Below are 27,896 nucleotides of genomic sequence, written 5' to 3'. Positions count from 1 at the left end.
CAGCTCCGATAAGAAAATAACTAGGCCAGTGACATTGTCTGTTCCTTCTTTCATGTGCTTATTTCTTCCAGTACTTCACCACTTAGCAGTAACTCCAAGTCAGAGGCTTAGTGCTTCTCTTCCACCAACGCCTTCAAATTTCACATTTCTGGACACTTCTGCCATACAAAGAGCCAAAAATTAGTGTGGTGGATGAAAAGGACTGGAAAAAAAATGCCTGTTGTGGTGTCTGGTCACCCGCACTGTGATGTCACATCACCCATGCTGTGATGTCACCACACCCACACTGCGAGGTTGCCCTGCCTTGACGCTCCCTCAACACAAGTGGGGAGGCTTTCTGGACAGGCCCGGAGAGGGGCCTGGCTCAGAGGGTTTGTGGCATCTATTTTCTGGGCCCTTAGGCGAGGCCATGGCCCTCTCTGCCTGAGAAGCATGTGAAGGATGGTGTAGCTGTCACCCAGCACACACACCCCCTTCTGCCACATCCTGCTCCTGTCCACAAGGGCATCCTTCTGACTGCAAATGTCATTCACGTAACCGAGCGTTATAGGATTGGCTGCTGCAATTATTTTCCCTTCCCTCACCTTGTTCTGCCCCTCTCATATTACCTGGACTCCTGTCAGCCCCAGCGCGTGGCTCCCCTCACACGCCGGGCTCGCTGCAGGCAGCAGGACCTCTCCCTTCAGCTGCAAGGTCAGTCCCACTAACGGCATCGCTTCTCTCGCAGTTGTTTCTGACACGAGGGCTGTTCCATCAACTGGAAGCACTGCAGGATGCAGCATAATGCAATTATAATCTATTGATCCACACAGCTCTTTGGTACAGGAGGAAATGTGTCAGCCCACCGTGCAGCTGCTTCAGAGGCTAACCCTTCAGTGCGAGTTTTAAATAAGGGCAAAGTCAGTTCCTCTGATGTGTAACAGCAGTTCAGGGAACATGATATAGTTCTAGGAGTGGTTTGTGGGCGGGATACAGCTCTGTGTAGTGGGGTTATGTTGTGCAGCGGCATCTGACTGCTCAGAAGGGCGGCAGCACATCACTGGGCCCTGGTGGGGGTTTGCATCCAGTCCCACCAGGAGGGGCCTAAGGAGAGGCCTCCTGCAAACCGCGGTGTGTGCTGGGGCCAGCAAGCTGCCTGTCAGGCAAGGGGCATGGCTTTTCCGTATCTCCTTGGTTCGTAGCAATGGATTTAGGTGTGCTTTTTGTTTAATTTCACTAAATGATTAGATTTTTATGCTTGCACACAGGCCTGTGGAATTGTGAGCAGAAAGAGGCTGAATTTTAGCTTATTTTCTGTAGAGGTGCTATGTGCTGCGACGGGATGCACTCAGGATGATTTCTGCACTGCCGCTGTTTCTGTACTCTAGAGATCTTAAGCCCTTCTTGGTCAGAAAGGCTGGGGGAAATGGGAAACTGAGGGAAAACACCTCTGACACAGCTGATAAAGATTTAGTGTTTTAATTTATATCTCACACTCCGAGCATGCAGAGTGAGGCAGCAAATGAAGAGCAACGTCAGCTGTTTTCTGGGCATCTAAAAATGGTGTCTCCTGCATTTAGTCACTTGTGACATTTATTGCAGAAGTTTCTAAGGTGCCCACAACTGCCATAGAAGGGCAGAGCAAACTTTCCCCTGGCGTCTGCAGGCTTTAGCTAGGGGTGACTCAAAGGCATAACGTCTCAGAAATAACAGACCACCTCTGTCGATACCTATCTCCACCATGTGAACTTTCTGCTCACCGCCGTGTCAGCGCGACCCAACAGCTTAGCAGTTTGACGAGCGCATATATGTTACCTGTGTGAACTTTGGCTATGATTCTGCCATTCCTCTGAAATGTCGCTCGGGGTCACATGGTGTGGCAAGTAATACCACCCACGACCCGTCCAAATATTTAATCTTGTTCTATTTCTGGAAATGTCACTGTCGCTGTAACCCTTGCACCTTCTTCCCTTCCTATCTGCATGCACACGTGCTGCCCGCTGTGAAGTAAGGGGTGACCAGTGCAGGAGTAAACAGAGCAGACGCTTCCTCTTTAGAAATTCAACAATGTAAAGGGTTAATAGAAAAAGCATTCATCTGTCTATATTTAAAGTAGTAGTAAAGTTTGTAAGTTCCTTAAAGGTTACTGAGGAGGTTTGTGCATCTTCCGTAATTTACACTCCTCTGAAGTTTCCAGAAAGGGATGCCACAGCTTCACCTGTGTGCAGGTCACAAGGCAGCTGCATGCAGGCTGGAAGCTGGGCACTGCAGCTGTCCATCAGCCCAACACAAGGGGTGCTCTGCAGCCTCTGGCCACAGCAACAGCGGGAGCTGTAGCATGGCCTGCTTCCACCAAACTGTCAGACGTGATTAATATATTTTAACATTGGCTAGGGACCTGGTCTATGAAAGCCATACTGCTTTAGGGAAAAGACCCTCACTTTCAGCAGAGGCACTAGTCTAGGTGTGTTATGACAAAGAATGGAAACTGGCTCAAGGCCCTGAAATAGGCACTCTCCAAATTTCTTCACCCCAGCATTCACTCTTTGACCACCAATAGTCCCAGCTCCTGAAACGACACTTGCAGTCCTTTGGGCTGTTTGTCCTCCAGCACCAGCACTGCAGCAGTGACTTCTGCTGCATCTCACAACCAGCTTCTGTCTGACTCTATACTGTGTGAGAATTCATTTCCCTCTGTGGTGCTGATGTGCAGGAAATGGGACCAATTCTGCTCAGCTGTGAAGAAAACTTGGGTTTGGAGACACTGAGTGATAAGTGCTGCATGGTTCACACCTGTTACTCTGTGCCAACACTGCATTCACTCCCCTCACAATCACCACTTATGTTCTCAAGAAGGCTTGTAAGAATTGATTAAAACTGTTCAACGTCGGGATTAACCTGTTACATGGAAAATATGGAGCAAGAACTTTTGAGACAATTGCTCTGTGTTTCTTTGGTGTTTTTGCATTCTCCAAGCAAATCCCAGTGACCCTGGAAGCAAAGCTTCAAAGGGTTGCCCATGTAACATACAACCTGGGTGTGGCTGGTGCTGCAGCATTATATGCATTTATATTCAGAACAATAGCCCTCCCTTATGGCAAATCCTATTTATTGAATTAGGAGTTTTGATAGAAAAGACTGTAGACCTCTTTCCACAGCACCCTAGAAGGAATTGTTCTCTCCCACACAAAATTCCAGCTCTATTGCTCCACCAGTCCCTGCACATTCACCAGCCACCAGCAGTGGTCCCTGCAACAGCAATGCCACGCTGCAGCCTCCCAAGGGCTGAAACAGCCATGGCCCTTTCAGACAGAAAACATACTGCTCACAGCACTGTCTGGGGAAGAAAATGTTATGAGGTGACATGCTGGGCTTAAGTTATACCAACAAGTGTGCAGATTAACACTGTTTAAAATAAAAAAAATCCTGTCTCACTCTGATCTTTTTTTTTTTTTTTTTAGGTAGTTCTCCTACGCAGTGAGGAGTGTTGGCATCTCCAGTGTTGGAGGCTTTAGGAGCTCTTAGAGAAGCATCTATAAGGTAAATCAGAGCCTGCCTTGGGGAGAGGGAGTCTTTTCCATGATCCACCAAGGCAAGAGTGTCCTGGGGAGCAGGGACACTTGATGGATGACAACAAGGTCCAAAAGACAGTGCACAGTTACGCACTCACATGGCCTTCTAAATACACTCCACATGTGATTCCTATGGTTTAATGAGGTGTGTGGATCAGATTGGTCCCTTGAAGTGATGCAGTATTCAGAAGGTACCTAAAAGTCTCACACCTGATGTGTGCCTGGGGCTGCTGGAGGGATGGTGTCATCGTCTGCAAAGGGACATGGGCACAGCTTTGGATTTTCAGGGCAACATTTTGACTGCTGGTCAATTCTATGCAGCTGGGAAAACATCGGTGAAACCGAACTACAAATACATACCGTTGTTATGAAAACACATCATTGTTTCTGAGACACTGAGGTATAGCACTAATAGTTCTCCTCAAATTAGTCCCAAGCAAATATTTCCAGAGCATGGGCTGCAGGTGCTATGCTGCAGAAAGGTGCAAGCACCGTCTGCTAAATACAGAGACAGAAAAGCAGTGTGAAAATCTCCACAACAAACCCATTACTTGGTTTTGATTTGCAGTCCAACCACCTCCCACTTTGTTTCTGGTACAGCTGTGAGAGCCTTGTCCTGCAGCTCTCACCAAAATGAAGGCACCAATGGAGCAGAAGTGCTCACAGAGGTCAGAGGGGTTCCACCACAGAGCCCAAAGAGAGAGGCCTGCTGGACATCTGTGCTCACTGAACAGAAAACCAAGTACTTTGAGGTGTTTAACTTCATGTGAAAAAATTATGAAGAGATTATACAAACAACTGCATTTATAAAGCCTTGACAAAACAACAGCAGCATGTCTTGGAACTCTTCCATGTCCATTTCCCAAACGGGACTTGTCAGAGCCCCTTTTTAAGAAAAAGTTTCCTTCAGCAACACTAATTGGAATTTGTATTACTGATTTAAACAAGACATACAGCTTCTCAGGAACCCAGTCACTTGCAAAACTAGTTGCATTCTGATTCTTGGGAATTAAGAAATATGCATTCTTTTCTTCAGACTTCCGGAACACACCAGTTAGCCTGAGATATCTCTTGTACTGTGAACTTAATCCCAAACTCATGGCAAAGCTCTGAACACATTGCTTGGAATAATGAACTAATTGGGCACACAGATTCCTAAGAGGTATTTAAAACCCCGATAATCTCGCCGGTGCTGCTGTCTGCCTCTGGATCACTGCAGACTCAAGTACCCATTACATTTGTTCTTATTCTAGATCATTGTGCAAGACACTTGGTATAAAGGCAAAAGAGTGTCTCTCTTTCACTTGAAGCAACAGAAATCTCCCTTTCTTGAAAGGCTGGGAGTCAGAAACTGCTATTTGTAGGGTGCTTCTGCTAATAACACCTTGTGGCTTAAAGAAGTGTTATACATGGCTTTCTCCAGCTATATTTGCTGTTCTGAAAGCTTCTGCTATAGATGCCTAATAGGTACAGAGTACTTCTGTATATTTTCTGTAGCATTCTGAGCACTAAAAATGATGATAGTGTTTCAGAGCAGTGGAAAATGTATGTAGCCCAGTAGATCTTTGAGGAGAGAGGAACGAAGTATGCAACATTCTGTCAGCAGCTTCCAGCTGCTGTCAGATCCAGGAATTTTGTTAGCCTGTTTCATTTTGTCTGTTAACATACCCCGTTCATCTCCCTTCCATGTGTTTGTCCAGTATTGCTGAAGACATGCGTACCACCTGCACCCACCTTGTCCTTTCACAAAGAGTTCCATTAAGTCCATGACCACTGTTGTACAGAGCTGCCTACTTTTGTTTCAGTTTTTGCTCCTGTTTGATGGAATGTGCTCTTATACTGGAAAAGATAGTGAAGAGTTGACCTCTATTCCCATTCCCATGCCAGCTGGGATTTTCAGGTTTCAAGCCTATGGAGCACTCCTTCCTGTGATGATTTCTAGCCTACTCCAACTTTAGTCCTGTGGGAGAAAAAGCACAGTGTTTAACAGGTCAAGGTAATGTGGAAAAGGTGTAGTGGTTCTGTACATGACAGCACTGTGAGGAAATTCATTAGTGTCACATCCCATCACATGTGGCCATACCTTACTGCACCTTACTGTACTCACTTACTGGTCACTGAAAAGATGTCTTCAGATAATGTGTTGTTGCTATGGAGCAAACTGAAGGATTTAATTATAGCCCTAAGTTATGAAAAAAATAAAATACACTGGTTTAGATTTGTGTGCTCAATACAGAACTAAAATCCAACTGATTTCCAACTCTACTAAAGGTTCCTTTCCAGCCTAGATAATTCTAGGATTCAATAATGCTACACAGCTAGAGAAACACAGTAAACACTAACCATTTATCTGAACACACTACTTCAGTGCAAACCTACAATAAAGGTAAATAGCTTCTTTTACAGGGATACTGTTAAAATTGATGGTTCATTTGTCATTCACACTGTGAGAGGGCTTTGAGTTGATGAAGGGCTGCTTTCTCTTCCAGAGATCGTGTCCTCCAAGAGGGATGGCTGGCACCTTTGGTCGTCTCCTGGCTGGCCGTGTGACTGCTGCACTTTTTGCAGCGGCAGGCACGGGGGTACTCACCACTGGGTACCTCCTCAACCAGCAAAATGTGAAGGCCACTGTGCATGAGAAGCGGAAGCTCTTCCCTCCCAGGTGGGCGCTATAGGCTAGGCATCACGTTGGGCTCCGTGGAGGAGGAAGATCCTCATCAGAGCGGCAGAGTCCTCATACAGCCACCCTGTCCGTGTGCCTGAGGACTGACAACCTGACAAACACCCTTTGCTGGTCACCTCAGTTTTATACCAACATGACTCTCAAGACAAGAAAGCAGGGGTGTGTGATAGTATCGACGCTCAAAAAAACATTGCCAAACAGTGACAAGCCTACAAAATGCTTCAAATTTCTGACAAAACACTAAATTAGTCCTGTTTTATCTCATCAGCTATGTAGCACTGATGGGACTGGCTGACTGTACAGACTCTACCATTAGGAACTGTGAACATACTTTCATCATTCAAGTAGCAAAAAATTCTCCCATGTAACTACAGCACTTGAAATATTCCTAATTCTGTTGCAAACTGGTTGGCTGACAATTACAAACTAACTACAGACCTTAATGTACAGGTTGACTTTGCTGCCGATGTTTGTGGAAAACAATAGGGATCAGGCTCTGCTAGTCTCTTTTTCTTAAGTAGGGGATAAGATATTACTTAAAATAAATTATAATAGAAATAATAGAGTTATGCATCAGACAAAATGTTACAAGGTAGATGGGGTCTGATTTGATTGAAAAATGCCTTAATAAACATAATATCTTCATTTTGTGGAAAACACCAAGCTGAATGATGCAGTCAAAATGCTGGAAGAAAGAGATACTTTCCAGAGAGACACTAACAATCTTGAGAGTTGGGCCTGTGCAAACCTTGTGCAGTTGAACATGACCAAGTTAATGATGCTGCACATGTGCTGGGGCAATCACAAACATGAATAAAGTCTGGGTGAAGAATGGATTGAGAGCAGCCCAGAGGAGAAGAACCTGTGGTTGCTGGAGGATGAAAAGCTCAACGCAAGCCAGCATTGTGTGCTTGCAAACCACAAAGAAAACTCTATCCTGGGCTGCATCAAAAGAAGTGTGAACAGCAGGTCAAGGGAGGTGACCTCCTTCTACTCTGCCTTTGTGAGATCGCACCTGGAGTACTGTGTTCAGCTCTGGGGCCCATAACCTGAGAAGAATATGGACCTGTTGTAACAAGTCTAGAGGAGAGCTATGAGAATTATCAGAGGGCTGGAGCACCTCTCCTGTGAAGAGAGGCTGAGAAAGCTGGGGTTGTACAGCTTGGAGAAGAAAATGTTTTTGAGAGACCTCATTGTGGCCTACCAGTGCCCAAAGGGGTCCTACAGGAAAGCTGGAGAGGGACTCTGTGTCAGGGAGTAGAAGGACAAAGGGTAATGGCTTTAAACTAAAAGAGGAGAGATTTGGGTTAGATGTTAGGAGCAAATTCTCCACAATGAGAGTGTTGGGGCAATGACACAGGCTGCCCAGAGAAGCTGTAGGTGCCCCATCCCTGGAGGCGCTCAGGGCCAGGCTGGACGGGGCCCTATTCAGCCTGATCTGACAGGGGGCAACCAGCTCATGGCATGGGGTTGGAAGTGGTTGGGCTTTAATTTCCCTTCCAACCCAAACCATTCAAAGATTCTATTATTCTGTTATTTTCCCTGGCTTAGAATATGGTTCAGCTTTACATAAACAATAATAATACATACAAGTACAAAAACCGCAGGTATGGCGGATGAGTTAGCTTCCCCACTGACAGAGACCAGACAGTCCCACTGATATCCACACAGCTGGGAGAGTACCTTGTCTTAGAATTACAAACCCTTTTTCAGCTACACTTAATTCCCATCCTACCTAACAAAACAGTCTTAGAGCTCATTTATTTCTGACTAGGAGTGTCTCAGCAGAGACTTAACAGGGTTTAGTACACTTTCAAAGCTCATCGGGGTCTATTTCACAGTTGCCCCCGGTAGGAGAAAGCTGCAACTGTATGCGGGGTTGTTCATCTGTGCACAGTTTGGGGTATTTGGAGTGACATGAATGTTCCTCCCCTCTGAAAATTCGTTGCAATTTATAAACTAAGAACAAATTTTACTTTCAAATCATGCAGTACACTTCATACGTCATGATCCCTTATATAATTTTGTGAACTAGCAAGGGTCACTGTTCAAAGATATGGCATTAATTGCTTGTGATGGTTTTTCTCCTCAGCGCAGACTATCCGGATCTTCGCAAGCACAACAATTGCATGGCTGAATGTCTCACCCCTGCCATTTATGCTAAGCTAAGGGACAAGCTGACTCCCAATGGCTACAGCCTGGACCAGTGCATCCAAACTGGGGTGGACAATCCTGGCCATCCTTTCATTAAAACTGTCGGCATGGTTGCAGGTGATGAAGAATCCTATGAGGTAAAATGCTTTCATGAAATTATTGTGTGTGTTGCTGTTTTTATGGTCATTAGTTGAACAGCGCTTCCTGGCAGGGTATGTGCTCCTAAGATTAATACTATTCCAGAGAGTACATAAGAGGGAGGCCATATTTATGAACAGTCTTTTCCCTACTCTTCCACGTTAGAAAATGCACAAAAATGAGGCGTTGCTACAGGTACCCTCTCTACTGCATCAAAGCTAATAAAGTGCACCTGCTTTCGAGCAATATTCTACCTGCCTCCAGCAGCTGCCCTTCTTCGTACTACTAAACTTAGTTTATGGCAAAACTATGCAACTCGGAGACACACAAAATGAAGGTAATGTGGAAATTGTATTGTGGAATACCTAAGGCAGAAATGAAATGAAAATGTCTTCTGGGAACTGCCAGACACCTGTAAGCTACAGCTATTGGATCATGACAAAAGAAGAAAATTGACAGCATTAAGATGGACAGGTTTATTTAACACTGAAATAGTATGAAGAATAGGAAAAAAATAAGAAAATTGTTATTTTTCTTGACCTCTTCAATCTGCTTCTTTCAGCCTTCCACACAATGTTACCTATTATTATACAGTCTCTTAACAGCATCCCAAATGCTGGGCCATGAAAGATGGATTGGGACATCCGACATTCTGGGTTATCAGCTCCTGCGGTTCAGTTTTCTCCTTTAGATGTAGTGGCTGCCCTGAAAAGCTGCTGAGGCTACTGACACATGACTGAATGAAGGTGTGGTTGTGGCCACAGCTGACACACGTGACTCTAACAGGAACCATGGTATTGCTCCTGCATGACCTAAGAGCAGGAGGCAAGCTGCCAAGATACTCTGTGTGTTCTGGTTGGTAATACATTCTGAAATCCAGTTTGGTTGTCACCACATTCTGCGCCTGTCTGTGGTAGCCAAAGCAGGCTTGTAACCTGCAATTACACCTTCATTTTGCTGTGAAGATCAGCAGCCGCTACAAAGTACTGTCGAGGTCAAAATGATTTTTTCGTATTTACTCCTGTCAGCGTTCGCAAAGCTCAATGATTGTCTACGTCAAGGTGTTTCTCCTGTGGCTGAGGCTCATCCTTTGACTGTTTCTGTGGTGCTGCAGACTCTCTACAGATTTTTCTGACTTCCATAGGTGTTTGCTGAGATTTTTGACCCTGTCATTAAAGCGAGACATAACGGCTATGATCCGCGTACAATGAAGCATCACACTGACCTGGATGCATCCAAGGTAGGATTGAAATAAAATAATAAGGGAGTAAAATATCAGGGGTGCTCCTCAGAATTATAGTATTGCTGTTGTAGTCTTCCCTCTATGGTGGGGCTTCCAACTGAAGGACCAGTTGGTTACTCTGCCACATCCTGGGTCAAGATCCCCAAGCAGAAGGATGTCCCTCTTCTTGTAGGATGGATTTTTTCTTTTAACAGTGGAGCACGACACCATGCATGAACCAAAAAATCCCACATTCTTCCTTCAGATCACCCAAGGCCAATTTGATGAGCGCTATGTCCTCTCGTCACGTGTGCGCACTGGCCGCAGCATCCGTGGCCTGAGCCTTCCTCCTGCCTGCTCTAGGGCTGAGAGGAGAGAGGTGGAAAACGTCGTGGTCACCGCCCTCTCTGGGCTGAAAGGAGACCTTTCTGGAAAGTACTACAGCCTGACCAACATGTCTGAGAGGGATCAGCAGCAGCTTATTGATGTAAGTATAGCTCCAGAGCTGACACCGTGTACGCTTACCCTTGTTTATTTTTATCTTCACCTTCCTTTAGGGTACATGCCTTCCTGTGTAGTTAAGGATGAAAATCACAGTGTTAATCCAGAGGTTACTGGCCCAGCAATATTTTTAACATAATGGCAAATTATCCAGGGTCTGTGTTTTGGCTATGCATATACTCTACATGTATGCAAATGGAGTTACATTCCAGATAGCAAGCTCTGTGTCAAAACAAATATATGTGGCTGCTGCTGCCACCTCTTTGGACAAATAATGAGTAAATTCAAGACTTTTTCTTGATCATTTTTTTGATCAAAGATTGATATTTCCTATATTAATAACCATTCTAACTACAAATGTTATATAATAAATCATTACATATTATTTGTATTCCATAACAGGGATTCACGTTCAGATTTTTAAAATCATAAAAATCTATAAGATTGTTTAAAAAGATGAAAATAACAACAAAACAACAAAACAACACAAATGTTGAATGTGCATTTTAAATATCCAAAGGAATATCTGTACCCTGTTAGCTATGTTTATGACATAGTCATTTGTTACATCAACCCAAAGGCAGCTGATGAAGTAGCATAACTATTTATAACGCTACAATCAGGTGTCATCGTCTGGATTAACCAGGAGTTATGAATTTATGTAAGGTCAGAAACGTTTTTTATTTAATGTTCTTGGTGATACGTTTATTGACAAGATATTGGTTATCTTTGTGGGCTTTACTCCATTGCCCTTTTCAGCAGGAGGGAGCTCTTCAGAAGACAGAGATAATAACAGGGCTGTGGAAAATAGAATTCCTTTGCAGTTTAAGTTTTTGGGGAAGTGAAATAGGTTCACTGATTCAGCATTTTGCCTTATTTTGCTAGATTTTGCAGCAGTGCAAATTTATAAAAATCAGGGCATTGAACGTTGAAACCCCAGGTTCTTTTACTCACAGCATTGCCTGCTCCCTTCAGTACCTTAGGACCTCAAAACACCAAGGTGTATCTTAGAGCTTGGTGCCAGTGTTCAGCAGGCACTGTTTGATCTCTATAGGAACAAATCTGTGCACTCAGCACAGAAGGCATTGAAGATTTGGGCCATACACATGTATGGGAAAGTAATGGCACTCAGCTGTTTACTTGCCAAAGGATGGCTTTTTCTCTCAAGCAAAAGTGCAGAATAGAGCAGGTAGAGGAAATAAATGCCTTGTCCCTGTGGAACTCTATATCATTTTCCCCTGCATGATTAGAGTACAGCCTGCACCGTGCCTATCACAGAGCATTCAGAGATGAAAGCCTAAAATTCTCCACTAAGTGGGAAAAGAAAGTAAAGTTTATTAGCTTGTCTACCATGTCATATTTATTCTGGATAGCCTCAATATTAATCTTAATTAAACTCAAGGGAAAAAAAAAAATCAACCACATACAATATTTGACAAGGCAGTGTTTGTGGAATTAAGAACTAATAATTTTTCAGCACACACGTTAAAATCTTTCCTGCTTTGGAACAGAAGGGAATTTCAGTTTAAAAAAAAAGTTGAAATATGACAAGTTGGGGACACACTGAGTGCTAGATTTATTAACACTGGAAACAGCATCACTGCTGAGGAGCTGCACAAGCCTGTGATGCCAGAGGTTGAGCCCAGCATAGTGCTACCTCTTTTCAAAACTAGCGCTGGATATTCTCCAGTCTGTACGGGCTCATTGCCTTCTCCTACAAGAAGTGTTTTGGGAAAACACTCTTATACTGGCAATACCATCAAGATCCTGAAAGATTCAGGAAATTTCACCAGAGTAATGTACCCTAAGCTTCCAGAAGAAGGAACCAGATTCACAGGGTATACATCATTGTACACTGATTGCCTTCATGTAAAGTGTATTGATACAACATTATAAATAAACCTGAATAAACCTGAATTCTGTTTTCTTTTCTCTCTCTCTCTTTCTCTCTCTCTGGCCCCATTTCTGTGACCAGGACCACTTTCTCTTTGACAAGCCAGTGTCCCCTTTGCTGACATGTGCTGGGATGGCTCGTGACTGGCCGGATGCCAGAGGAATCTGGTACGTTGTGTGGCATCTGCTGTGTTTTGAAGATTGTATTACTATTCTCCTTGCTTGTCTTAGCCTTGCAGCTGTGCTGTCCTGATACTCACAGCATATTCAGTTGCTTTAGAAAAGTGTTTTCTTGCTTAATTAAAAATACATATATCCAAGAAAGAACAACAGAGTAAGACCTTTATATTCATAGAATATTATTTTCATATATTCTCTAATAATATCAGCACAACACTGCAACATAAGCATGACTCCTTCTTTGGGTTTTTATCTCCAATTTTTTCTGTTTCTAGTTAAAAATTTGATTTGGGAAAAGGCTTGTCAGTCACCATGAAACCAGTAGAGCTGAGGTTAGGAAAGCATCTGTAGCAGCAGTCAGCAGTGATGATCCACTGGGCATACAGCTGCAGGACACTGCATCACGAATTCCTGCCCCCTGTCTCCAATCCCAATAGACAGGGTGTTTTATCAGTTCCCTGAGCTGAAAGTAACACTTTCTCTGCAAATGATCTGGAAAAGGTGGGATAGAGCAGAAGCTTGATTTCCCATTTTCTTCTGGGTCTGTTCCTTCTTTCACAACACAGTTGATACGATTTGTGCACAAACAGAATATTTTTTATAGATATAATGAAATAATAGCCCCCAAATCTGTGCATGCTGACTAGAAGACAATGGGGGTGACTGTGCAGTGCATCTGCATCTCTCCTAGTATATGTCTCCTAGTATCTTGCTTAGAAAAGGTGAGGTACTGTCCTTGTTCTGGGAGTATTCCCACCAGCCTCAGGAACAGCAAAGGCTCAGTTTCAATGCATCATCCCACAGCTTTAGGAAGTCACTAATTACAGAGGGGCTGAGTCAGGCCAACAACAGTCTCCTTGGAAAAGCCTACTCTGAATATTCATACATGACAGAAAATGAGATTCCTGAATCTCAGATGGCCCTAATGTCAGAGCACAGGATGTTTGCACCTTCACAGCTCTGTGTCAGCAAAAGGAGTCACAGCAGAAGACAAGCTGAAAGTCATGCTTAGAGAACTAAACTTCCAGATTTTGTATGTTTCAAACTTGGTAATATTCCAGTATTTGTACAAAGGAGTCTGGTCCCACCAAACATCTCCTGCATGCTGCAAGAAAGACTGTAGATAAGATAGAGAAAGTGGAGGAAAGCCACTAAAAGTTACCTCAGGTTTAACCTGGCACTTTACATGCTTGGCTACAATGAACTGTTTACAGCAGGAGTGGGTATCTTCAGGATTCACAGCTTGACTGATGACCCAGCAGCTCCAGTGCAGTGCCCACATGTAGATGCTGTCCTCCATATAACTTGACAGATGTAGCCATACAGTGCAACCAAGTGGTAAAGTGAGCACAGGGATTTGAGGTAGAAAACACAGTTAAGTGAGGGCACAGAACCTGGCCCCCAGCAGCATGTAAACATCTTTTTTTTTTTTTTCCTAGCTGCACAGTTTACAGAGATCAATAAAAAACATCCTCACTGACAGTGGATGCAGGGCTGGTCTTCTCCCCTTGATGTCCTCCAGCTGTTCTTGTGCTGCAGGACAGCATGTTCCTCTTATCTCATTCCTCACTCTGCAGAGCAATGTTATTTCACTGCGCTTATCTTCCTCACAGTCCTGAAAGGCTGTGATAAAGCTGGGGGTATTGAGAATTGCATTTGTCTCATGCTTTAAAGTAACATTTTTCCTCTCAACCAGGCATAACAATGACAAGACATTTCTCATCTGGATAAATGAAGAGGACCATACCAGAGTGATTTCCATGGAGAAGGGTGGCAATATGAAACGGGTGTTTGAAAGATTCTGCCGTGGCTTAAAAGAGGTAAGAACTTGAGTTTGTCTTTCCTGCCTGTTTGCTATTGGGCTGTTGTCAGCACTGGTTACTGTGGTTCATACTGAACTGGCATTTCCCAGGGCAACAAACTGAAGTAACATCAATCCCGAAAGCAACACACACTAGTGCAGTTAAGGAAGGGAACAAAGGGAAACTGATAGCTGAGCTGCAGAGAAAGTAAACGGTCTGCTATTCCTAAAGACAAAAAAAGGCCTTCATGTGTTGGCGCATAGGCTAGAGCAGTACTGACCAGACAGTTCGGGCATAGCTACAATCCGGCCATGTTAGTTAGCCCCATCTCCTGCTCAGAGACAGAAAAAGTTTCTTTAACTGAGAAAAAGGATTATACTTAGTGCCACAGGTGATTTAGCAAAAAAGGTGCAGTGGGACAGGTGGAAGAAGACTCTTCTCTGCTACTCCTTTCCATCCTTCCCGGGTGGGTTGCCAGAGTACATGAAACACTGTAGGTTAAAGATTGAACCCTACAGTTGAAACTGGCTCAAAATTGTCTCCAAAATGTAGCAAGGTTACATAAAACAATCATTTCTCCCCACTGAAGTCCCTGGCACACTTAATTCATCTGAACTGCAGAGGAACATAATTAAATTTAGGCATATGTAAGTCAAGTATACTCCTCCTAGAATCAGGCATCCCTCTGAAACTGATACAGAACTCACCTGTAGTTCCATTTATTATTTATTTATTTTTCACACCATAGTGCTTGAGGCTTTGAGGCTTGTGAATTGCAATCTTGCCAAGGTTAGAAATGCATTGCAAAAGCCGTAATTCTGGGCTAAGGCTATACAAAACCATCACGACAGGGAGCTTTATGATAAAGTGACCAAGAATCTGCAAGTTAATGACAGTGAGAAAATAATGAATAAATTCTTGTACGAGACCTTGACATCTGGCATATGCAAAAGTTCCCATCAGGCACGGACCAAACTGTATTCAGGCAAGTATTTGTGCATTAGTGTTAGTGGAATTCATCACCAGCACAGGCATGTGTTGAGAAGAATCTCAGGTACAAGGAAATATCTTAGAACATGACATGTATGCAACCCTTTCTTTTCACTTTCTCTCTTTTTGTCTTAATAGGTTGAAAGATTAATTAAAGAACGGGGCTGGGAATTCATGTGGAATGAACGCCTTGGGTATGTTCTGACCTGTCCTTCCAACCTGGGAACTGGCTTACGCGCTGGAGTCCATGTCAAGCTGCCCAGGCTTAGCAAGGTACATAAGTCATTTAAAAGGCCAGTGACATAAGTTAGCTCCTTGGATTTACTGAGGAACAAATGATTTATAGAGGAACAAATGCAAAGTGACAACTTACAGAGACTCCATGTTAGTATGACATGTAACAAGGTCCCAAGGATAATGCACGACTAATTAAGTGAACTTTTATTCTGCAAATTATTGTATTTGTTATGGAAATTAATCCACTCAGAAGACAGTGCCAAGACAGGCTTGTAATCCATGGGTGTCAAACTTTTTGGCTTGCCTGGGCTGCACTGAGTGAAGAATTATCTTGGGCAGCATATACATGGGTTGCTCTGAAAGTAATGCCTCCTACTTATTTCCATGGAAACTACAACAGATACAAAGAGCACAAGAACACTGTTTGATACATCAAATTCTCAGCTACAGAACACTCTATTTCAACACAGTCACCACCATTAGCTCTAAAATTTCACCAGCGATGAACAAGAGCTTACATGTCACGCTTGTAAAAATCTGCACCAGTGCAGGTGACCCACTGTTGCTGTTGCCACTGCCTCACTGTGGTCACATCCACTGGTTGGTCTTCTCCAGAAATATTCAGCAAGAGTCAATGGATGCCAATTGGTGCCACTTTTTCTGCATGGAGGAATTCAGTGATACACGTTTGCTCAATATACACTTCCATGTCGGACACCATTTTGTCAGAGTGCCCCTCTTCTGCTATCTGTGACATGGCAACAACATGGAACAGAATATGGGTGGGAATATTCAGTTCCTACTGCCACGCCACCAATATCTGCTTCTGATATTGTGGGCCAACATCATAGAACAGGAGGCATTACTTTCAGAGCAGCCCTTACAAAATATAGTTAATATATAAGTAACAAAACATTTTAATTTTTAATATTTTTATTAGAACATTTTAAAAAAAAGAAAGCAACAAAAGCATAGAACTGGTGGGATATGTCACCCTGTTTTTGTGAACCTAATGCAATCACCCCAGTTCAGTGGCAGTGGTGGCAATTCTTAGTGAGGTCTCAAGGTGTTCATCAGAGATTTCTCACAGAATTTTATTTTTCCTGTGCTTCACCCTTGAAAGCACTTGTTCACAAATGCACATACTGCCAAAAAGCAATGACATGAATGAGATAAGATTGTGAAGCGAGGGGTATTTCTCTCTGATTAGGAGGGCTTATAGAAGTCTAGTAGAAACATGATCAGATTGTTGAGTTGAATATCTGATTCCAGCTCTATACATTCCATTTGAAAATTTGCAGGTCATGTTGTTGGAAATATCCAAATAATTTATCAGGACGGTATCTCTGATAAAAGCAGATTTAATTCGCAATTGCAATGGCGGGCATCCTGTAAAACAGGAGTGCACCTATGGACACAGTATGACAGCTTTTGTACCTTGTTTCCCCCCCTTGCCTACCCTCTGCCCTGTTTCCCCATTGGCTGGGTACTCCAGGTTCACAATCTTATCGAAGGTTTACATTTGTTAATTACATTCTGACACTTGTTAATTCATGTGCTATCTAGTGTCAGTCAGTAGCCATCCTGCTGTTTCCAAGATGTCTTGGTACTCTTCTTATCGGGTTGATATGATGATTTTCTCCAAAGCTTCTTCCATTGTGTCCGAAGCATGCTTCCTTTGTTAAACAAAGAACACCGTAGGGGTTTGGAGAGGTGCCAGGCCTTCCTCAATACCTTCTTCGGGCCCTCTCTAAGGCATGTCATGACTTGTTCTTTTAATTTGTGCAGGATATTCTTGCAATGTGAGTGACAAAGTACAACATATATTTTCATGCTAACTATACATAAATTGTTACTAGCTGGTTTTAATAAAGGACCCAAATGGCAGCAGAGGCCATGAAATCAGGAAAATTCTGATCTTGTTCTAATACAGAATCAACATTCGATTCCCACAGTGTATTTCTATCTTCTGAAAATGGAGTCACAAACAGAAATTGGTGATTTTTTTTAGCAATCCTGAAGTCTGTTCTCAAATTCCTTTATCACAACAGAAAGCAGGGCTGTATATTTTTCATTATTCAGAGGACTGTGTTCAGCCAGCGTATCAAAGTGCATACGGTTATGTGCCATCACTGAGTCAGCACTGCGCTGCACCCTGTGCCCAGTTTTCAGCCCACACAGTGCCCACCACATATCGCTGTGTGGTTGTTGTGAGAGATGGGTGCATGCCTGAGAGAGATGGCTGCAGGCCAAGCTGCTTGGTGCGGCTGAGCTGCTGCCATGAAGGTGTGGGGTAAGGGCTGCAGCAGGGGCTGGGCTGGGCCGTGTGCGGCCTGCAGGCCATGGGATGGATGTGCCTGCTGTAATCCGAGGACTGAGAAAACTGTCTGCCTGTCTGTCTGGAGACGCTACACATTAAGTCGTGGATAAGAGCATTGCAAGGATTCAGCACAATGCACAAGTTAAAATGCTGTAAACACAAATCTGTTTATTCGGCTAGGATCCCAGATTTCCAAAAATCCTGGAGAATCTGAGGCTGCAAAAGCGCGGCACTGGCGGGGTGGATACTGCAGCTGTAGCAGATGTGTATGATATCTCCAACCTGGACCGCATGGGTCGATCAGAGGTAACCTGTTTATTTGCCTTTTTTTTTCCCCTTGCTTCTTACACAGGTCTGAAATGATACAAGTCACTTTCCTTCCAGCTGGATTCACTGTGGTCTTAGAATCACCTCAATGGAACTGTGGTGGTTTGCATTTCTAGATCCAGTGAGGATGCTTACACTGCAAAAAATTACACACATATTCTTGTTATGGTAATGAGTAAAAAAAATTGCCATGAGAAGGCACCACAAATGTGACCTACTGCAAAATGTCAAGGAGAGAATTAAGGACTGCATCCTAACCCACCAAGGGAATTTGGTACAGAAAACAAGACAGGATTAATGCGTTGTTTTCCTTTTAGTATTCAGTTTTGCACTTTCTCCACATGGTGAGAACAGGATGAGGTCAGTCCTTTCACTCCAAAATAACAGAGAAGGAGAAATTGTTGGTATCTTCTCATACCCTGTGTTACACTGAGCAGAGAACACAAGAGAGCCGGGTTTCAGTCAGGGAAAATATTGAATTCCCCATAGTGTGCTGTAGACTATGATGAGGTGAATTCATCTCAGGCATTTTTGAAGCTACTTCAGTTTGAATGTGTATTTGTTGAGCCAGAGAGTGAAAATGACCCTACATCTTGGCGGGGAGGCTGCCTTCCTGGAAGACTCAGATCCCAGACGCCATTTCAGTTTCACATTTATAAAGCAGAACAGCTCCTAAGAGCAATTCTCCTGAAGAATGGTCAAGAAATGGCAGTGTCAGTGTTATAGCCTCCTTCCAGTAGCACTCCCAAAACCTTATTCCAGGTCATAGGCTGTATGTCTTGTGACACAGCTGCAGCTTAACAGTTACGTTCACCCTTGGCCACATCAAGAACAACTGACAGAAAAATTGGCCTGTCAAGGCCCTGTAAGTCCAGTCATTTGAGCGATTCTCTAGTAGATAGGTAACAGACACTCAAATAATCTGTCAAATATCTTTCATCTCCCAGATGAGTGTGGTCAGGGTACATTTTCCCAGAGTACCACAGCACTTGGGAGTCTTTGGCAGCTTAGATATGGATGCAATTTGTTGAAACCCAACACCTGAATACAGCCTGATGCTTGGTAGTGTTGGAAATATCCAAATAATTGATCAGGACGGTATCTCTGATAAAAGCAGATTTTATTCGCAATTGCAATGGCGGGCGTCCTGCAAGCAGGCGCGCCGCAGAAAGCGGTGTTACATCTTTTATGCCCTATTACCCGACGCTTATCTTTTCCTCCCCTGGTTCCTCATTGGCTGAGTACTTCAGGTTCACAATCTTCCCGGCGCTCAACTAAACATAAAGATACTGGTTGAATATAAATTGTTGCTAGCTAAGCATGTATATTGCTAATTAATTAACTTCTAACTCTTGCTTACTCAGCACCCGGTCATTATTTCTGGACACCTGTTGATTCTTGGATAAAGATAAGTGTGGAAGGAGGATAGAGGGAAGCATCCTGAGGCCTGCCTGTTGTATCCCTCCCCCAGTCCTAGAGTGAGACAATTTGGCCTTGTGTGGAGGCCCTGGCTTCTTTGATATTTGATAAACCTGCTATTCTTTTCCTGAGGGCCTCTTAGCAAAACAGAATAACCTTACAATATGCTTTTAGTCTAAAATACAGAAGCTGTGGTCTTGGTACTTTGGTACTATTACTTCATCTACTTACTAAGCATGCATCAATATCTAAAGGACAGTTGATGAAAACAATCAGAGACCCCCCTTTCAATGAAATAAAGAGACCCCAGAAAGAATTATTAGTATCAATAAAGAGACCACGAAATAAAGTACGAATCTTGTTAGTTCTATATGCAGAAGCAACATTCAATTCCTACAGTAGTTTTCATAACACAAATACAGTCCTGGGATAATGAACTTGGATTGCACTTGGATCAAATTAGCTCACATTCAGTCAGAGGTTTTCCTTTCTTGCTTGCCTTGCATTTTTTGCCTCAGGGACAGAGCCAAGTCATGTCTTCCATACTTTCTTATTTACATATGTCCTTAAATGTCCTCACAAACAAGGGGTGTTTGGACATGGCATTGAAAATTAAAAAAAAAATTGAGTTTAATGTAAGCAGTTAAATTCCTGTGAATCCAAATTGAAACATTCAAAAGTAAAAAGCTATTGAGCGTTATTATATGCAAAACCAGTATGCAGCAGAGACATTTATTAATAACAGAAACATCACTGTGTGTGCTTTATACTAAATTAACACTAAAAAAATATGAAAGGATTACACAGCATAATTCATTATGGGATTCTACTGTATATGCACAGTAAGTATCACAGAAGTCAATGATGCCTCATAAAGCAAGCATTCAGAGAACAAAGCCAAGAGAAACAATACAATCCCTACCTTGAAGATTCTGAAATCTAAATTAAGACAAGACAAACTCGAGAAGATAAAAATGTTTTATTGTGAGACATATTTTTTTCAGTTTATAGTAAATAAATCCCATTATGTAGTAAATTTGCTTTCAGAATTGAATTATGTTCCCAAAGGTGCAAGATAAAATTGTTTGTATTTTTGTTTTGTTTCAGTTACTGGTCAATGCAAACTTAATATGAAATTCCTTTTCTCCTAGAGGCTGCAAATTCAGACCTTTGATTTCCCAACACAGCTGGTCTAAAACAGACAATAAAATGAACTGCTAAGCCACTGACATGCTTCATAGCAAAAACAAATCCCTTGAATATCAGTGACTGTCGCAATCAAGAGACAATGGGATTTAGTCTTTGCATTCAGTTTTAACAAACCAGTCGTTAAAGGTTGTTAATGGACCATCTTGTGCAAATTAAGAAAAACTGGTACTGTAGCTTGCTGGCTACAGTGACACTAACAATGCCCTAGGGCCTGGAGAAAAGCTGATGAGGGCAAGGCTCTTTGTATTCTACCGCAATTTGAAAAGATTACAAAGACACCACTACACCCTGCCATACAGAATTGCAATTTTGGTGCTGCTCTGGGCCTGAAGCTAATCCCACCTCTGCCAGTGTAAATCAAGAGCACCTCAGCTGAAAACAAAGGAGCAATAGATGGTGTAGAGCCAGCATGAATTTAGGATGATGCCCTCTCCTTCAGAAATATGGGTTCTGGGCTTGATGAACCATCTCAGCAAAGCCAGCATGCCTGCCAGGGTGGGTGGGAAATCTTTCCCTGAATAAAGGCAGCTGACAAATTATTGTGGCAGGACATGAGTTTATGGTCATCTGGAAGGGAATGCAGGGTCCTGATCCATGTCTGTGAAGATGTACAAGTCTCTGGTGTCACACAGGGTATGTGATCTCTGTGCTATGACTCTCCTTGGATCCAGCTATAATAGTTGCTGTTGCAGAACAAGCCAGTTTTTCCTTTCTGTATTAACAGCATTATCTAAAGCTCTTACTACTTTTTCTTGCTGTAGGTGGAACTAGTCCAGATTGTCATCGATGGGGTTAATTACCTAGTTGACTGTGAGAAGAAACTAGAAAGAGGTCAAGACATCAAGGTGCCACCACCATTGCCACAGTTTGGCAGGAAATGATCTTCTTGCTAATGACTGGTAATTGGCTGCCCTTCTGACAAAAAGGCACCTCTGTATATCTCTGTATAAATAGCTTGTGTAATAAAGCACTGCCTGATACTTAATGCGTCTTTAAGTGTCTGGTTGCACAAAGTCTTTGTAGGATGCTCCCTCTTCTGTGAGGACTGCTTCCCATTCTTGCTTGACTAGTGATAAGGAAAGTTCTAGCTGAATAATGAAAAAAGCACCAATCCTTAATTCTGGCCTGCATTTGCACTTATGAGCATACTTCTGAAGTCTTGAATAAGCACCTGATTTTCATTCACAGATGCACTTCTCTCGAGTTTCCACCACGGCAGGTGCTGCGAAGTGCTCACTTTTTTGTCTTTTGACACAATAATCAGTTCAATAGCTAACCCAATGGCTTCAGTCTCAGAAGTCCACCACTTGACCCATCATCAGGAGCTCACTGCTGTCTTTGTGTGGAAGCTGCCACTTCTCTGTCCAGGACTGATCTGCAGACAAACTTCTTTACCATGTCATCTCAAACCCTCAGCCTTTTTTAGTTTTAAAGAATTCACCAGGTCACCTCTCAAATATTTCTGTCAGGCATTATATCTGCCCTATGGCCTTGGGCTGTAGCAAGCTGGCCAAAAAAAAAAAAAGAAAGAAGGCAAAACAATTTGCTGATATTGTGCATCTAACACAAGCCTGCCAGCGGACCAGCTAATCATTATGTAGGATGTATAAGGATGTTCTTAGGATATGCCTAGAATGGACTATTTGTGTGGTGAGCGGCTTGGGCGGAATGAACAAACAGCAGACGGTGACTGTCATGTTGCTTCTTCTTTGCATACTGAAACATACTCGGTGTTTCACAGTACCCACATTCAAAACACCAGTTCTCAGAAAAACAAACAAACCACAACCAAAAAAACTCCGGGATATGCAGTGATGACTACTGTCTGTGTTGCTGTTGAGCTGAGAGTAGTACTAGTCAAAAATGTTTCAGTTCTACATGGCAGGCAAAGGAGTATCCTGCATGTAGGGTCAGCAGCGGGAAGGCAGAGGGCCCATCTCTGAGGGGCAGCTTGTCAACACCTTTCAAGTATTTGGGGAACATTGCTCGCTTGCTCTGACTGCTTGGGCCAAATCCCTGGCCTGCCATTGTAGCTCATGTGGGGCTGCTGGTTCACAAAGCTCATGCTGTGTAAGCTCTGAGGAAGTAGTGCTGAGAAAATGTGGAAATTGTGGCAAGCCACTAGGACAGACTGGGTCAGAGCTCTCTCCCCGGCACCTGTGAGAGTGGGAAGGAGTGGATGTCTGGAGAAGATCAGAGGAGCAGTATAAGCCTGTGGTCAGCCCTCTGATACATTCCCAGCCTCCAACGCCATTTAAAGCTGAAGCAGCTTCTGTGCCTTTAGAAGACTCAGTGGATTTCTCTCCAGAAATGACTCCTGTCCACTATGGAAGTTGATTAGACTTCTAGTGTCTACCCATATTTCAGAAAAATGTATTACAGCCAAGACCTGTTGCTTTTTGAGAACTGCCCATCTTAGTTTAATTCTCTTCCTGTGTGTTAAGGATTCCCCCAGCAAAGCGTCTCTCATGAAAACTTCCAAGACAACTTCTACTGTACCATGTCAGCCCAGTCTAAAGTCCCTTGTGAAAGTTTTTCAGTGAGTCATGTCTGAAGAGCTGATTGCAAAGTTAATCACAAAAATAATTTCCACTTTAAAAATCAATCAGATATTGAGAACTGACTAGGGAATTAGCAGCTCTTGGAAATCAATAGCATGGTGCACTCTTGCTTCTTGCTCAGGAAATCTGTTGCAGGAAACACAAGTTGGAGCTTCCTCTTGATTGCTGCTTCTTCCTCATCTACATTACATGGATTACCTAATGATTTTCGTCTTCCTAAACATTCATTAATAAGAGTACGTAATTCTGGGGAAAGGAAAGAGATGCCCGCTGACTTCACACAGAATGCAAACAACTAAATCTGGAACAACTTCGGTGTTAGCTCTCCAGAACACTCAGGCTAACACAAAATTCAACTGTGGGCCAAAAGTGCTCTGATTAGAGACTCTACTTTCTTTCCACCCACTGACTTGCAAGGTGATGACAGGCAGCAGTAGAGACTCCAGCTGGCAGCCATTTGCGAGTTTCATTCCTTAGGGGTCCATATCTGAGCTGATGACGCTGTTTTAAGACCTTTTCTAATGTCCTGGATGTTAGGGTGCATTAAATAGTCAGCAAGTCCACTGCTAGTGCTAAGTGAGAGGGAGCAGCTTGCATATTGGAGAACAGGGCTGCTCTACAGAGGGAATTTGAGCACAGAAATGGTCTGACAAATCTTACGAAGTTCAACACAGGCAATTGCAAAGTCCTGCATTTAGGACACAGTAACTCCACTCAACAGCACAAGCTGTGGCACAAATGGTTGGAAAGCAGCTTTGGAAGGGCTTAGGGTCCTTGAGGACAGCAAACTGAATATGAGTTGACAGTCTGCCCATACTGGACGGTATTACATAAGTCTAGTCAATGAGTTGAGGGATCTGATTATTTCCCATTTGGTATGTATGTGGCCACCTCTGGAGGACTGTGTCCAGTTTTGGGCTCCTCTGTACAAGAAAGAGAGATAAACTGCATGCAGGATGTCCGGGTCAGGACTGCCAAGACAGGCAGGGTACTGGAGCACATGATGCACAATGGGAGGCTGAGGGAACTGGTTTGTTCAGTATGGAGAAAAGAAGGTTATGGGGAGATGTTACTGATGTGCACAACTGATTTCTATACCAGAGGATGGACAAGACAAGCTTTTTGGAAGTGCATGGTGATAGGACAGGAGACAACAAACAGAAGGTGGGACATGGGAAATGCTGGTTAGGTATTAGGATGACTTTTTCCACTAAGAGAGTGGTCAAGCACTGGAAGAGACTTGGAGATACTTGACACTCAGAGGAACAAGGACATGAGTGATCTGATCTAAGCTGGCCCTGCTTTGGTGGAGCAGGGGAGCCGTGCCAGGCTACTGCCAGGCCTCCAGCCTACATGATTCTGTGATCCTGTTCATCTGCAAGCTGAGCACACCCTACAGCATGGGGGCTATCAGTTCCTGCTGTACAGCCTTCAGTGACAGTTTGAAGGGAGCAATGCTGCAGCTGCACTATTTCCAGAAGATAAGCTCCAGAGAATGGCTGCGGTAGGACAAGGAAGGAAGGAAGGGAGGGAGGGAGGGAAGGAGGAAGGAAGGTAGGAAGGGAGGAAGGAAGGAAGGGAGGAAGGAAGGAAGGAAAGAAGGGAGGGAGGGAGGGAGGGAGGGGGGAAGGAAGGAGACAGAAAGAGAGAGAGAAAGAAGGAAAACAAAGAAAGAGAGAAAGAAAGAGAGAAAGCCTGGAAGGTTATAAAGAAAAAAAAAAAAGAGAATCATACAGATTATGATTCAATAGGAAAATATTAAAGGTTTAAGAAGCTGGATTGCTGCTCTGCCCTAGACATATGATGTTAGTTCTTCCTTCTCATCTTTAGTTTTCCCATGTCACCAATTCTGCATTGCTGAGATCCTTTTCTGCCAATAAAATTTCTTGCTGATAGATTCAGCCACTGATTCTCTGTAAATCTTCAGAATTTACTTGATTAAGTAGTCCAAGAAGAGCTATATGCCATGCCTCAAGTAGTTTTACAGTCTTCTTGAAGAACTCATTGCCTGCTAGGGATCACCATAAGCAAATTCCCAGGCCATGCCCCATCACAGCCCATCAGGCCGCTCATACAAGGTTGGGGGGTAGGCTGTGCCAATGGGAAGTGGCAAGGAGTACTTCCAGTCTGGGGACCCAAAGGGAGAGAAACACACAGAGATATATATACTTTCAGGATATCAGGAAAAGGTTCTGCGCCAGAGAGTGGTGGGCATGGAACAGCTCCCTAGGGCAGGGGGCATGGCTGTGAGCCGATGGAGTTCAAGGTGCGTGTGGACACTGCTCTCACACATAATTTGAATTGAGCCAGAGGTTGGACTTGATCCTTTTGGGTTCCTTCCAACCTGGGATATTCTATGATTCTTTGAAAAAGAGGGTTAAAACATTCCTCTGCTTGCTAACTGGGCTCCTACAACACATGCAAATGACTAATTTCCATATATTCGCAGTCAGGTCCTGTGTGACTAAGTAAGCTATTGAACAAATACGCTGCCTGGAGCTGTTCAGTTTTCTGGTGAGTTATAAGGGTCTATCCACCACTGAAGTGCTGAATGTGGGCTATTAGTATAGAAAAACTCTTCTGCAATGGGGGATGTACAGTGTCTATTTTTTTTCTGAGAAATACAAACAAAACATGAGCATCAGAGTGGCTGACAACTCACCTGTGTTATCTTTGAGTTTTGGCTTTTTTTCCACACGTTGGTGTTCACATAACTCACGGACCAAACAAAAAAAAATTCAATCATTGTTATGCAGGCTCCCTGTAGGGAAGATGTTGGTGGGTGGGACTGTGTGCGCTGAACTGAATCATTTTCTGAACTGTGATTTAAGAGCTTAAAAGCCAGGTCTGTAGCTTTGACAGCTGTAATTGCTTTCATGCATGATACTCTACACCTAAAATCAGTCCCTGTCCTAACAAAAGCTGACTAGACCTTCAAAGTTCATGAAACTGTCACTCTTACAAGACTAATATGCACCTGAATAGACCTGATATATATTTTCTCTGGAAACAGAAAAAAAAAGGTTGCAGATGATACAGGGAATAAATTACAGCTAATATTTACATTACTTTACTAATATTATCTGTTGGAATGTAATTTAAGACCTGCCAAAATAATTAATGTTCATCTTTCTACTCTAATGCCTTTTACAGCTTATTTTCAGCTTAAGGCTTAATTAAAAGATTAAAGACTTTACACAGCCATTTCTTTTGCCTGCAAAGATGCTTGAAGACACAGTGCACACTGAAGCACATTGGATATACTACAGAAGCCCTGCTAAGTCAACTCTGTTCCCTGCCAGAAGGGCATAGCATACTGCTGCTGTTGACACTGCATTTTTAACTCACTTGGTATAATTAATTCTTAGAGACTGGGCTCCTACTGAGAAAATAACAGCTACTCTACAATAATAAGACAATTGTAAAGAAGGGTCACAAACATATTTTGTTCACCTACCCATTTTTCTGGGGACTCACATGGATCCAAGATCTTCCCATGTAAAGGGGAAAATGTCCAGGACTAATGATGTGAGTTATCTTTAGTTTACTCTCTTGCATGAGCGTCCTTCTTTGAAATAAAAATGTTGTCCATAACCTCTGTCTACATGTGTGTCTTTATCAAGACATCTGTCTTAGCTCTCCTTCCAGTTTTGTAGTTACATTTTCTGAATGGGGAATTCTCCTCAGTTATATTGACAGTCATTTGTCAATGGGGGATGAACAGAATTATAAGGAAAATTTAATTCTTAAAGACTAAAAAGACCTGTATGTTGGTGAGACTATCTAGCTAGTTAAATCTGAATCACCAAGTATGGATACATATACATGGGGCTGGCCTTCCTTCCAAGCCAGAAAACCTTCCCAAACTCAAACTACTCAAGTAAGCAAAGATTAATTACTAATGCCAAAAACTGTTAGTGCAAAATCTTTAAGATTCACCTAGCTCCAACTGAAGTCAAACAAGAGATGCCAGACAGGAGCTAGTCATCCAAATACCTTTGGGCTTAAGAGCAATTGATTATTTTGCTCGGAACATGGCAAATAACTGCAGACACCACTGAATCACACTCTGTATAAACGTAGGACTTGTATTTTTATTGATGGATAGGTATATGAAGTAAGACTGAAATGATTAAAAGAAGCATGGAGCACCCTCTCTTGCTGCTTAGCATGCCTATAGGATCTATGCTTCTATGTTTACTTCATCTGGTAGGTTTGGACAGATTGTTTCCTTTATTCTGTGAAACACGGCAGCTTTATTCAAATGGTCAGTGCTCTAAAAGGAAGGGACAAAGCAGCTGCCAGAGAACTGCAGGGGAATGGATCAGCTCTTCATTTTTCTCCATCTTCAACTCCAGAAATTAAAACTTACTTGGATGTGGTTGTTTAACAGCAACGAGCAGCTCAGCACCACCAATAGCTGACCACAGGGTAACCCTTAAAGGCATCACTTCCTCCAGGCTCGTAAGGATTTGCCTAAATATAAACATGTGAGCTGATCTATTAAACACATTTGCGCATTTGTTAAATGTCTTGAAGAATTAAAGCCATAAGCAACATAGCCTGATGGAGAAACAGGGCAGTGGTCAGCCAAGCAGGCCTGCTGAAGATGAAACAGTCTTGGTCATACCAATAAAAATCCACAAACATTTAAAATCACTTGTAGGTTATGTAATAAGTTACCATAGGATAGAAAGCACCCCCCCCCC

At 43.1% G+C, this 27,896-nt stretch overlaps 1 protein-coding gene across 1 annotated transcript; it reads left to right on the top strand.

Annotated features, from left to right (window-relative positions):
• CKMT2 (creatine kinase, mitochondrial 2) lies at positions 270-21,611 on the top strand. Its single transcript, XM_021381380.1, has 11 exons — positions 270-693; positions 3,441-3,519; positions 6,041-6,213; positions 8,327-8,525; positions 9,671-9,766; positions 10,014-10,235; positions 12,225-12,310; positions 14,019-14,142; positions 15,253-15,387; positions 17,852-17,977; positions 21,388-21,611. The coding sequence occupies exons 3-11, from the start codon at positions 6,062-6,064 to the stop codon at positions 21,505-21,507; spliced, it is 1,260 nt and encodes a 419-aa protein (XP_021237055.1). The 5' UTR covers positions 270-693; positions 3,441-3,519; positions 6,041-6,061; the 3' UTR covers positions 21,508-21,611.

This window comes from Numida meleagris, chromosome Z, assembly GCF_002078875.1.
Source record: "Numida meleagris isolate 19003 breed g44 Domestic line chromosome Z, NumMel1.0, whole genome shotgun sequence".
In the NCBI taxonomy this organism is placed as follows: domain Eukaryota; kingdom Metazoa; phylum Chordata; class Aves; order Galliformes; family Numididae; genus Numida; species Numida meleagris.
The sequence above is the reverse complement of the archived record's forward strand: the minus strand, read 5'-3'. Positions and strand labels throughout refer to the sequence as shown.

Bases quoted from the DNA above. Each gene is read 5' to 3' on its own strand.
- CKMT2 (XM_021381380.1), top strand. From the start codon at position 6,062: ATGGCTGGCACCTTTGGTCGTCTCCTGGCTGGCCGTGTGACTGCTGCA. The intron at 6,214-8,326 runs GTGGGCGCTATA...TTTTCTCCTCAG, and splicing joins CGGAAGCTCTTCCCTCCCAG to CGCAGACTATCCGGATCTTC. The intron at 12,311-14,018 runs GTACGTTGTGTG...CCTCTCAACCAG, and splicing joins CCGGATGCCAGAGGAATCTG to GCATAACAATGACAAGACAT.